At 35.4% G+C, this 12,560-nt stretch overlaps 1 protein-coding gene across 3 annotated transcripts in view; it reads left to right on the top strand.

Annotated features, from left to right (window-relative positions):
- Positions 1-12,171, top strand: part of LOC121408934 (kinesin-II 95 kDa subunit-like) — a 42,824-nt gene extending 30,653 nt beyond the window's left edge. For all 3 annotated transcript variants that reach the window (XM_041600655.1, XM_041600654.1, XM_041600656.1), the window contains 13 exons: positions 163-298; positions 1,221-1,312; positions 2,618-2,768; positions 4,642-4,760; positions 5,313-5,417; positions 5,918-6,264; positions 6,743-6,922; positions 7,404-7,608; positions 7,850-8,109; positions 8,628-8,872; positions 9,998-10,309; positions 10,725-10,865; positions 11,245-12,171. In XM_041600655.1, the coding sequence (XP_041456589.1) occupies positions 163-298; positions 1,221-1,312; positions 2,618-2,768; positions 4,642-4,760; positions 5,313-5,417; positions 5,918-6,264; positions 6,743-6,922; positions 7,404-7,608; positions 7,850-8,109; positions 8,628-8,872; positions 9,998-10,309; positions 10,725-10,865; positions 11,245-11,372 (2,421 nt within the window). In that variant the 3' untranslated portion in view covers positions 11,373-12,171. The remainder of the gene's footprint in view (positions 1-162; positions 299-1,220; positions 1,313-2,617; positions 2,769-4,641; positions 4,761-5,312; positions 5,418-5,917; positions 6,265-6,742; positions 6,923-7,403; positions 7,609-7,849; positions 8,110-8,627; positions 8,873-9,997; positions 10,310-10,724; positions 10,866-11,244) is intronic.
- The last annotated feature ends 389 nt before the right edge of the window (positions 12,172-12,560 follow it).

The following is a 12,560-nucleotide window of genomic DNA, read 5'->3' as shown; positions in this document are numbered from 1 at the left end:
ACTGGAATATGATTTTACATGTAGCCTAAAGATTGTTCTTACTGTTTGTTGATATATGGATTTTAAAGATTACATACATGTACATGTAGAAGTCTTAGTTATTTTTATTTTCCCTCAATCTATGCATTGAATATTTGCATCAATTTTTTTTCTTTTCTACAGGTTAAAGATCTTCTGAATCTAACTGGTAAAGATTCTTTGCCAGTGAGGTGGTCCAAGGATAAAGGGTTTTATGTTGAGAATCTCTTTGTCATGGAGTGTGAAACACTAGATGACATGTTAGCAGTACTAGAAGAAGGTGAGAACATAGTTGCTTTATAGAAATTACCTTGATATTTGAAGAGCTCTGTTTCAAAAGGTATTGAATCCTCTTTTTATTAAAATAGAAGTATGGATATCAGACTGTTATTCGGGTAGGCTCCTCATTAAGACAAAGGTATGAACTTCAAATTTTCAGAGCAAACATGATGTAGGTGCTTGTATACTGTAAGATTTATAAAAAAAATTGTTCCTGTAAAGGAAAAAAAATAATTGTACTACTTTTTTTAACTGAGTTCTTCATGTGTATCTATATAATACTTGAATGTGCATTAGAGGTTTGGTTGCACTGAAATATATATTCCTTGGAATTCCTTGAAGTTAAGGAATCAGTAGCAAGGCAGGAACAAAAACCAACACTCGCTTTAGTAAGACCACTTTTACTCGCTCTAGGATTTAGCTTACCTTTAAATCAATTATAATGTTTAATTGAAAGCTTAATGAACGAGTTGATGTACATGTAAGTATACAGTCGTGTAAGGGAAATAGATGGAAATGCTTTGTCACGATAGGATTTTATATATGTCATAGCAACAGCAACCAAGGAAAGGTTATTATTAATGTATATGTTTATCAAAATTGGTTTAATCATGTTCATAAGTTCTGTAAGGAAAAAGAGAGTATAATGCGGTATGTAAATGATATAAAGAAGGCAAATAAGATGTGTCCAACATTTATTTTTTCTTATTTGTTTTGCCTCTCCTTATTCGGTATGTCTTTCTGACTCTCTTTCTCTTTCTTTTTCTCTATTTCTTACCCTCCCCTCTCTACATTTCCGGCTCTGTCTCTTGTCTGTCTTTCCTCCATCCTCCTAATTTTGCTCTCTTTCTCTCTCTGTATTTCTTTCTGTCTTTTCCTTTCTGTTTTCCCCACTATTGCTTTTATGTACCTTCTTCCTATAGGTGTGAGTCAAAAGGCAATAGCAACAAACAATGTAAATGAGCATTCTAGTAGAAGTCACACAATTATGTCCATCTCTATAGACTCAGAATTGGTGAGTAATAGATATCTTTGATTATTTAGAAATTTGTAGATTAAGGGTAATATAGTAAAGTATTCTCAATGTGTCATATAGCAGTAGAACTTTGGTAATCAAGAACACAAAATTAAGCCCATAATATTATGTACATTACATAAAATTTTCATTATTCATTTTCAATATTCAGTCAAATCATGGAGGAAGAAATAACATGGTAAAATCATGATTTTGATAAATTCATGTTATTTCCTGTGCTTTTATCCACTTTAGATACATATTCGAAGTTCAATCAATTGTTCTTGTAGTTTGTTTAATTTCCCCTTTAAAATGTTCACGCCTAAGTTCCAAAAAATATCCCTCCTTCATATTTGTATGAATCTAGTGAGAATAAGTAGGCTATTTTGTCAAACAATAAAATGTTGAACATGTTCATACAAAAAAAAATGTGGTCCTTGTAATAATATAAAGAGAAACATTTGTGAGAATCGATTTAGAATTGATTGTATCATTTTGTACATAATATGCCAGTTAGACTTTAATTTTTACAATTTATGTTTAATAGAGGGCTCTGAGATGGTATTATACTGTGTCATGGTTTCAGTTTACAATCCTCTAAGAATTGTAAAGGGACAATTCTTGAAGTGAAGTGGCACATGTAGTGTTTGATTATAGAGTTGCATTATTTTTGGCTTCACTTTTGAACAAAGTACTAAAAATGGCTAGCAATAGCCTGAGAGTTTTATCCCGAGTTTGAAATTTTGAACATTGAAAGAAATAGCATGGTTTAAATCTTAAAAAGTAACTTGAAATATTAAAACCAAAAATTATAAATTGATCGATAAGGTGTGATCATGATTTATTGATTTGAACTTTATTCGATGCCATCTTTGAAAGATATTATTGAAACATTTTTAAGAAATGTGATGGATGAAAGAATGACTCATCACTCATTCTTTACTTTAATAAATCAGTTCCTAAAGAAAATATGTGCATAGCATTAATGTAACGATTTATTAATGAATTTTACTGAATATTACATGTAGTTTCTTCTTGTTGTTGAAAGTGCACGATTTGAAAATGTACCATAACAAGTTCAAGAGCCCAAATCACCCAAACTTACTGTTCAATGTCACTTTGCCTTATATCTAATTTCCACTTGTAGTTACTGGATGAAAACATCAAATCATGACCAGTAGGAAATGTGTTCCCTTTTGTCTTTATGGTGATTTTTTTTTACAGTGGAACTTGTCTTTAAATCCACTCAAGGGAAACAAGATAATTAGTTCCCTAATAATAGTGAGCTTTGTTTTTTCTTCTCAGCCCGATCCTGATGATAGTGATTTATATATAACCAAGCATGGTAAGCTTAGCTTTGTTGATCTGGCTGGTAGTGAGAAGGTGAAGGAGCTGGGTTCATCTTCAGAACTCCTCTCTGAGACTACTAATATCAACAAGAGTCTTCTGACATTAGGTTAGTTACATGTGTAGACTATTATGAAATACAATGATGCTGTTTATATGATGATGTTACCGTTGATGCCAAAGTGTCATTCTGATCAGGTTGTTATCCTTTTTTTGGGGGGGGGGGGGGGGGGGGGGCTATATTTCTCTTTCTTTGTCTGTATGCCTCTTTCTTTTCATTGGTCACACTTTCTCTGTCTACTTCTCTGTTTTTGTAATTTAGTTTGCTTGCCTGGTCCCTGGTAACTTGCAGTGTTTATTTGAATCATAGACCCCTATTACCCATGGGTTGACTTTCAACCTGTGTATAACGGGTCCAACCTCAAAAGGCAGGACCGAGTCCGGCTAGAAAGCACCTCTGACTCAGTCTACCTTTTTATTTGGTTTGAGGCTGGCCTCAAACCAGTGTAACTCCATTTGTTTCTTTGTCTCCCCACTCTCTTTCAGAAAAGAATAATGTATTTTTTGCTCTGAATATATTAAAGGCAAAGTGAATCCTATTTACCCAGCTATATGGCAAGAAAATGATTCACTTTGATAAAAACTTATCAAATATTTTGTAATTTGTAGAGGAATTCTACTTTGCTATGATAAGTTGATTCCTGATGGAGCAATCACTTTGAATAAATCAGAACTATAATGAATGATATTTTTAGTTCTAGGAAACAGGTAGTATAGAAATCTTTAACAATAGCATTCTGAATGGAGCTGGTTAACAAAGACATTGTACAGTACTGAATAATGCAAACAGTCTGTACACCTGGGGCGTTTCATGCAGATAGCTGTGACCACTGAACTATGAAATATGTATTTCATTTGTTGTGGGAGTATCTAGGGATAAAAGACCCCCTTGGTTTCTGAATACAGATGGTATTTGACTTTCCACACAAAGGATAAATATGAAGAATATAATGTAAATGTCAAGTGGCTTATTCCATCGGGGTGAGTCTATTTTTGTGACATACCAGAACTAAAAAACCTTGTCTCATTTAAACGGGGCAAATATCATCCAGTCATCACTTTTATAAAACTAAAAAAATGGCGTCCCACTATAATAATAAAATATCATAATATATCGCAATTACAGACCTGAGAGTCTATGTAAATGAATGTGATTTCCATGTAATGTAGGTTAAAAAATAATTTGAAATGCAAAAACAATTCAGGACAGATTTGAAGATCAAACATAAATAACTTATGTAGGACACCATCCTCACATTGACACATCAGAACATAGCCACATAATATCACATATGAATTGATCTTCACTGTGAATAGAATAATTGATACCTATGTTACATTGAAATCTTGTAATTTTTGGACCCAACCTGATGGAAATACCCAAGTAGATGGTAAGAGTATGGGTATTGCAATCAATTACAAGTCAATTTTAGGTCCCTAAACCAATCATAAGTCTTGCAATATTTTGTCACAATTGCAATAATTTGTCACAATTCAAATTATTGATATTTGCCATTGATTGCAAATAAGTTGAAATATGTGAAGTGCACATGTACATTGATGATGGATGCATACAGTATATATCATAACTGATGATAAAGAGTATGTTTTCTATTTCATGGCCTTTAAAGTGTAACCTGTGTGATGCAAGTAATGTACATTTCCTCTCCTTATGTTATATCCAAGTCATTAATAATATTTCATAACTAATTAGTGAAATGTTAATTGAGGCAATAAATTTGAATGAGACATCCATGAAGTATATGCATCAGACAGTGAGACTTCTAATCCATTTCATTGTTGTTCATTCTTCCTCATGATTGATGATATTGCTACACAGCATTTTGTCATATCTCTTTTATTAAGGTCAACATGATAATGAAAGACCTTTTGATATCATGTTTGAATGATTTTGTTTACAGGTAATTGCATCTCATCACTGAGTGATAATAGAAAGCGATCAGGTCATATCCCGTACCGAGATAGCAAACTTACCAAACTATTAGCTGACAGCTTAGGGGGTACAGGAATCACACTTATGGTAAATAATGTACACTTGCATTTGACTTCTTTTATTATTTTTCACCTAATGATGATATATACATTAAAAACATTGCACCATGATTATAAGATGATTTGAATATCTATGATGGGAGCATTATGAACACATAAATGGCTTGTTGGAAATGATCCAGACAGACAGAACAAACCATGTAAATCACAATAAGTCAAATCTGAGAATAATTACAATGGAAATATGATCACAATCAATGAAAAATGCAGACTATGCAAACTAGATAAGGGAAAATACAGACAATTATGAAGTAAATTGATGAGAAGCCTTTTAATTAATCCTACTAATGTTCATGTGACCAATCCAGTTAATAGAGTTTCAAATTAAGAGGAACTGAAGAATTTAATGAATACCCATGCAATAGATACACATTTCATAAAATTAATAGCTGAGTAGATAGGAGGTTCAGTGCATGAAGTTAGTCTGCATGATTACAGTTTTACCATTGAATGTATCATACAAAGCGAAAGCAGACACCCATTCTTGACCACGAGGTATTTTGTTAATTTCTTCTTTTAGATTGCTTGTATATCACCATCATCTTACTGCCTCTCTGAATCTATCAACACATTAAGATATGCAGTCAGGGCACGCAGGATTAAGAATAAACCTGTTATTCGAATGGTAAGAAAATCAACACCAAAATTTATTAGTGCCCCGAAGGAAGTTGAAACCGTGCGTATGGTGTTAAATCTTTAAATGTTATATTTTGAACAGTGATCAATTGCCTGCTTCCATAGAAAAGAAATAATTTTATCAGTATGCCTTTAGAGTAAAGTATCCCATTTATAATTTTCACCAAAGCGTCTTAATTGATATGCAAATGGCCTTGATAAGTTATGTTAACTCCAGCATATAAAATGAGATTGTTATTGTAGATATTACCAGTTTGAATATTGATGATTTTGACAAATAAAAAAAAAAATTGCAAGAAAAGGTATATATACATATCATTTGTTGAGCCACTGATGACTTTCAGTTTTAAATAGCATTTTTATTTCTAATAGGATCTGGAAGATTAAAGAGTGAAAGCAATTTGTAAGGTGAATAAATTCATGCATCAATACATACTTTTATTATGTACTTTGTATATTATCATAACAAAAATGGTCTTTTCTTGACAGGATCCGAGGGAAAAGCTTATCACAAGTTTAAAACGGGAAGTACGCCTGCTTCGATCTGAAAACCAGTACCTGCGCCAGAGGCTGGAATTCCCTGGTACTGCCCAGCCCTCCTTCAGGCCTCGCCAAGAACCCAACAACAACCAACCCCAGGCCATCCTAAGCAGGGAGGAATCATTGAATGATGGTGATCTGACTCCGGTACCCAATGGGAGGATGGTGGAGGAGCCAAGGATAGAGAGGACAGAGGCTCAGATGGAGGGATCTAAAGGGAGAGGAGGAGGTAGTAGAGGGAAGAAGGATCCGCCTCCTCCACCTCCTCAACCAGTGCAGCAGAGAGATTCAGCTCAGTAAGTACTTATATGTCAGATCAGTGCCCTGTATTTATATATATGATTTGCCACAGACTTACAATTGTATATTCTGTTACAGGGCCAGGTAATAAGTTTTTGAAGAGTGATGTAGTTGTTGCTTTGCATACTAAAGATAGAATGATTTCAATATTTAATTTTTGTCATCTTGAATTCTTGCACTGGCTTCAACAAAAGAAGTACAGCATCAGCATGAGCATTTTCCTTGTCATCATTGTCATCAACACCGTCACAATCAATATCGTCGTTATCATTATTACCAACGTAACAATCGTCATCTTTGTAATATCATTATTATCATTACCTTAATCATCATCATTCTCCCCTTCTCCTTCTTTTCCTCTTCTTACTCCTCTTCCTTGTCATTATTATTATCAATACCATTATCAACAACATTATGTTCTTATTCTCTTAACCACAAGGTCTAAATGAGTTATTTCACCTATTTCTATTCCAGGCCCAAGTCAGCAGCGGATAATAGTTTGTATGAGATGCTTCAGGAGTACATGGTTGAGAATGAGACGCTGAGATCAGAGAATTCAGACCTGCATTCAGTTAAAGAGAAGGCAAGAAGAGAACAGGACTCTGTTGCTAGAGAGAATGACAGACTCCTAAAAAAGCTGGAAGAACTAGAACGGTAAAGCACACATGTCTCTCATTAAAAAAAAATCATTCTCAACAGGCACTTAATAGTCTAATTAAAGGCCGATGTTGATGTACCACTGTTAAACAGAAAGATAAATGAAAGTTAATTTGGAATTCAAATGATTCTGTTTTATCTGAGGTAAAATTGTGGTCAATAAGGATGAACAAAATCTCCACACTTATTTATCAAAATACAACTCACAATGTTACACAAAAGATAGGAATGATTTGTACCTGTCCATACATTTGCCTGTTTGTGACAATTTCTGTTTACAAATGTAGGATATTGTTGCTTAATTTGTTATTTCTTTGTGAGTAGTATATGTTCCTGAATATGTAAACTATGTGGTATCAATATATGTGTGTTCATGAAGAAATATGTAAGCCCCAATAAAGTGTGTTCTGTTCTGTTTGAAGGTGTTAAGACTCAAAAGTCATTTTAATGTTATCGAGCTATTTTCTCTTCTGTTCAGGGTATTCACTACATCACCTTACTCCTTACCAAGCACCTTCAACTCCAGGACATCATCAGGCCAGTCCATTGGTATGCGGGGTAACAACCAGCCCTCCCCACTGGGTCCATTGCAGCAGTCACCACCCCTCAAGACCCAGCGCTCACCCCAGGGCCAGTCTAATGGACTTGATAAAAGGCAGTCTGGGGGAAGTCCTTGGAGACAGGTAGGATCATTAAGTTGATACCTTAGATTGGTTTATTGATCGATTGCACAAGTGATTATTTTATGATTGATTGTATTGATCATTCTAAAAATAGCTATGAACTAATCAAATTAGTTTATGCAAATATGTTGTCATGAGTTCTGGCTTATAATCCACCTTGTATTATCCCTGATGACCATGAAGTTTTCTTGATAGAAGTGGGGATAGAAACAGTCATCTCACTTCTCCTCTGCCTTTACAGCAATCGGGTGAGCTACCTCCGGTGGACAGCATTAAGGGCATCCCAGATAACTACCGATCATCTCAGCAACGTCCACCCATCCAGAGGGATGCTCCGCCCACTCAGCGGTCGTTCCCATCCATGTCTACCCAGCCACCTCACCATCCCCCTCCAACCAACCATAGCTACCCCAGGGCACATACTAATCAGTCAGGTCTGAGCAGTACACATCCACCAATCGGTCATGGCCCTTCCACTCATAGAGGGTCCAAGAAAGGAAGGTAGGCGACTTGAAACCCTTTTTCACAAGGAATCAAGAGTGACCAAGAATCTGTTGCAGAAGAGTTAACTTAAATCAAACACAACATGAATTTTAACCAATGTAATATGTGTATTAGGTATTCGCACATGATATTTTAGCTTCGTTAAAACACAACTCTTTCTTCAACAGGCCCAAGCTGTGGTGGCAGTTTCATCAATTGTATTTCTTGTTGCATGCAATACAGCTTAACATCACCTGCCTTGTAATATCATGCTCAAAGGGAAGGGCTACTGTTTTCGTCATTAGAATTATGCATTGAAAACCAAACATGCTTAGAATAATGCACAACTGTCGATCAAATCAAAGTCTTACAAATCTTAATCTTAGTGACACAGCATCCTATTAGTAACAAATCTTAGTGGTCTATGACAATTTTTCATTTGGCCAATAGAATTTCATTTTGTCAGTAGCTTGTAACTAGCCATTGGTAACGAAGTGTTTAATGCACCCATCTATCCTGCTTCTCTATATATTCAGTGATAGCCGTGTCTCCAACACCAGCCAGAGCTACCCGCCAGCTCCAGGTAGCCTACAGGCCTCCTACACTGGCTCCATGGGACCGCTCCACGAGGATCATCATCAGGCTCCACCTAACGTTGGTAAGAGGGATACCTCTATCTCTGTCAGGACCAGTCTCAGCAACCCTTCAGTCATCAGCAAGCCACAGTCCTCCAAAGCAGATATCTACATTCCTAGTGCGCCCTCTACTGGGTTAACCAAAGGTGAGATGTAAACCAATTCAGTTTGCTCTACCCTCTTTTGAAGAAAAACCTTATTCCTGACAATGTGTCACCCAGAGACAACTGGAGTGAAATTTGTAGTGTTTTTATTCATTGTTTAGCATTATTACTATAGTTACTTTCATTAAAATGTACCTTATGTAAATTAACCACTAATAATAGGACCTTGTATGTCTTTGCAGGGATATGCAGATAAGTTAGTTTGTTTTGATGTAAGGTTATACTTAATTGTATTATGAAGAATATTACTTAGCAGTTAAACTGCTTTTGAAATATTGTCCACTAACTTTGTTTTGTTGGTGGTTATTTTGTATTTACTAGATCTCTCCTGTCTATCGTGCTATCCCATCCTTCATCCATTTTATCTCTATCCTATACAATTGAAGAGAGTACTTTCTCGTCTCATTCGTAAACAGTTGTAATTTCTTTTTTTTTAATCCTTAACTGTCATCCTTGTGCATTAATATGATTTTATAGTAAAAATATAATGATCTCATGTGAATTCCCCAATATGCTATGTCGAAAGTTATCATAATTTTCTTACCCTCCCTCATTTGTTAATACATCTCAGAAACTATTGATCTTAGGTAGATGTAAACGTGTTTACATCCCTCATTTCGGGGGGCTTGAGTAATGTTATTGTAATGATAATTAGTAACATAAATGTTTCCTATTTCCAGCCCGTATTATGTAGTTTCAGGAATTGATTGATATGCCTCAGCCTAATGTAGAAAGTTGCCAAGAGTTGATATGTTTTATGGCCATCTGACCATCTGCCCTGTTTTCATCCTTGCGATATGACATGAGATTTCTTTTTTAACTTTGTTATCTGTAAGCAGAGCTCCTAACCATTTTGAATTTAAAGGAAAGAATCGTCTTAAGATATATTTTACCTTCATTTTTACACACTTGTAGGGATTGCATTTCCTTTCCCTTAACAAAAAATTAAACTCTTGACCCATGTTTCTGTTCAAAAGATTTGGAGGTCTTACAAGAGATTAAAAAAGCCTGGTGATTTGTTTGAAAACTCTGCAGTAGCAATAATTATGTTCAGCCTAAGTAAATTATTGGAAAATTCCTCCATCCTTTTTTTTATCATCCATTCAGACTCTAGTCCTCTGAGAGACTCATCAAATCGTCATGATCTCCAGACTATCGAGGAGACCGGAGCGCAACCATCGTCTACCTTTCGAAACCACCCTCCTCCCAATGGCCAGGCCAACATGGGTGGGAGCCACAGCAATGTTAGTCTCCGTAAACCCCAAAGCAAGCCGGTCTCCACTGCCAATACAGCAGCTACAGGGTACAGCAACAAGTCTAAGAAGAATGCTTGGTCTGGTGCAGGGGGAAGTGGTACAGGTGGTGGAGGGGGAGGAGGAGGTGGTGGTGGTGGTGGTCAGCCAAGTAAAACTGCTACAGGTAAGGATGGATACATCTCTTGTTTTGCCATTCTACTCACATGCCCCCTGCTTGGGGAAGTATAAGTGTCATTGATCTTTGTGTATATCAATACAGAATTTCTTTTTTTTGCGCAGCTATTATTATCTTTTGAATGTATACTATTTCAAGATGGTTCATCTTCTCAAATGAATGTGCATCGTTTACCCAATAACTCAAATGATTTTAACCAAAATTCACATGAAACTGTATACAATGCACAACTTTGTGAGTCATCCAACTCATAAATATATGGATGAAACAAAATGTTTACAGGTACGACAAACGCCTGATTTTGTAATAATATGTATCAAGGCTGATTTACTTTGACTATGAGATAATGAGATTAATTATGAGATCAATTATTAACTTCATATGTCTTTTTTTAATACAACAGCAAGCAGTGTACCTATCAACGTCATTCCCAAGACACCAGCTGTAACTCCACCAGCAGTCAAATACAAGCCTCAGGGTAGCAACAAGATGTTAGCAGCTACTACCAACAATTTAGATATCAACTACAAAGGACCAGACTCTGGTGAGTCAGAAGTGAAATAATAAGCCGTTAATCATTCTCATATGCGAATCATCTTCAAAATATTCAAGATCAATATCATTTTGATTTTGATTTATACTATAGTTTTAATGGAAAATATGTTACCATGTCAAGCTGTTGAAGATGTATCTGTGAAATATTGTCATAAATGTCTTATGTCTTGAAGCGGCTTCTCTTCTTGTTGCTTACAGGTGTATCTATTTTTTTTCCCAGATATCATTGTCAGTACATTTTCAAAATAATAAGATAAGGAGTATTAAAGGAGAATTAAAGGAAAAACATTAATTTTGTGATGTGAAAAAAAAATATTATTGTTCTTGGCGGGATAATGAATATTTTGGTTTTCTTTGTGTCTTTGTAGATTCATTGAAGGATCTGAATCAGAAGTTAAGGGAGGAACTTCAAGCATTGGATGGTGAAATAGAATACATGAAATATGTGAATAAGAACAAACCAAATGCCCCCGCTGGGAAAGGAAAGAGGAGATAGCATCGGAGGATAATTTAGTGAGACTTATCAGAGACTGTGCTCAAATGTCCTTCAGAGCATGTGATGTACTTATTATATGCTGCAAGCCATGAAGGAGACCTTGTTTTCTGGAATTTGGATGTGTCCAAGTATTGCCAGGGATGCGGAAATACGTGTACTGAAGAGGACATTTCAGAGACCGCATTAAGAGCTTCCCAAACTATGGCATCAGAATTTGGGCCTATTGAGTGCGTTGCATACTGGGGAGAAGATGATGAAACTTGCGGCTTCTTATAATGCTCATGTTGGCTATTGTTATCCTTGGGTTCTGCAATTACTACTTTGACTTTTGCATAGCTACCAGTAAGGTGCTTTAGTATTTCAAGTAGTAAGTCCTGCCTGGCACCCAGTCACCTCACCTGTGTAGAGTCTGGCAAATGTCCGCTAGACCATCTTTGAAAGAGATTCCAACTGAATGAATTTCAACTGTAATTGTCAACAGTGCTAAAAGATATTCATCCATATCTGCTTTGGGGGATGTGAGAATGTAGTGTGTCTTGTATATGCATTTTTCCCTCATATGATTCCAGAATTGTTGCAAAAAGACCCACCACCATGCACTGTTGCTTAAATAAACATAATTAGGGGCAATTCAGAGGTAACAGACCTGATATGTTAAAATGAAAGTTAGCAAATTCAGAAATTCAGGAGAATTGAGACAAGATAATTCACTAATTATACCGTAATTACAAAAGTGTGCTACACCTTCATCATTTGCATCAAAAAATTTTTCATCTCAATTCTCATATTCAATAAGCATATTCTTATTCATAAAAGTTATGTTATGCTCTAGTAGGGCAATTTTATGAAAGAGGGTTCATTTTCTTGTAATAAGAGAGACATGTCTCGCATTTATTTATACCAGGCATCCACTGTAATTGATAATATTCATGCAGATGTTTGTGTCTCCTTGTTTCAAGTATGAAAAGTGGAATTTGAATCTACTACATTTTTTTTTTAGACAGGTGCCTCATCTGAGCAAAATTATTAGTTTTTTTTCTTAATTTTTATCTTTCTTGGTATTACTTTTGATAAATTAACCAAAAAAAAATTCGCCTCTTCAAATTAGGAAAAATTTATGTCTACATGTAAGAATTGGTGATATGGTTTATAGCAACTTAGCATTTTACTGATTATAATTTACATGTG

The sequence above is a fragment of the Lytechinus variegatus genome, chromosome 2 (assembly GCF_018143015.1).
Source record: "Lytechinus variegatus isolate NC3 chromosome 2, Lvar_3.0, whole genome shotgun sequence".
Lineage (NCBI taxonomy): Eukaryota > Metazoa > Echinodermata > Echinoidea > Temnopleuroida > Toxopneustidae > Lytechinus > Lytechinus variegatus.
The sequence above is the reverse complement of the archived record's forward strand: the minus strand, read 5'-3'. Positions and strand labels throughout refer to the sequence as shown.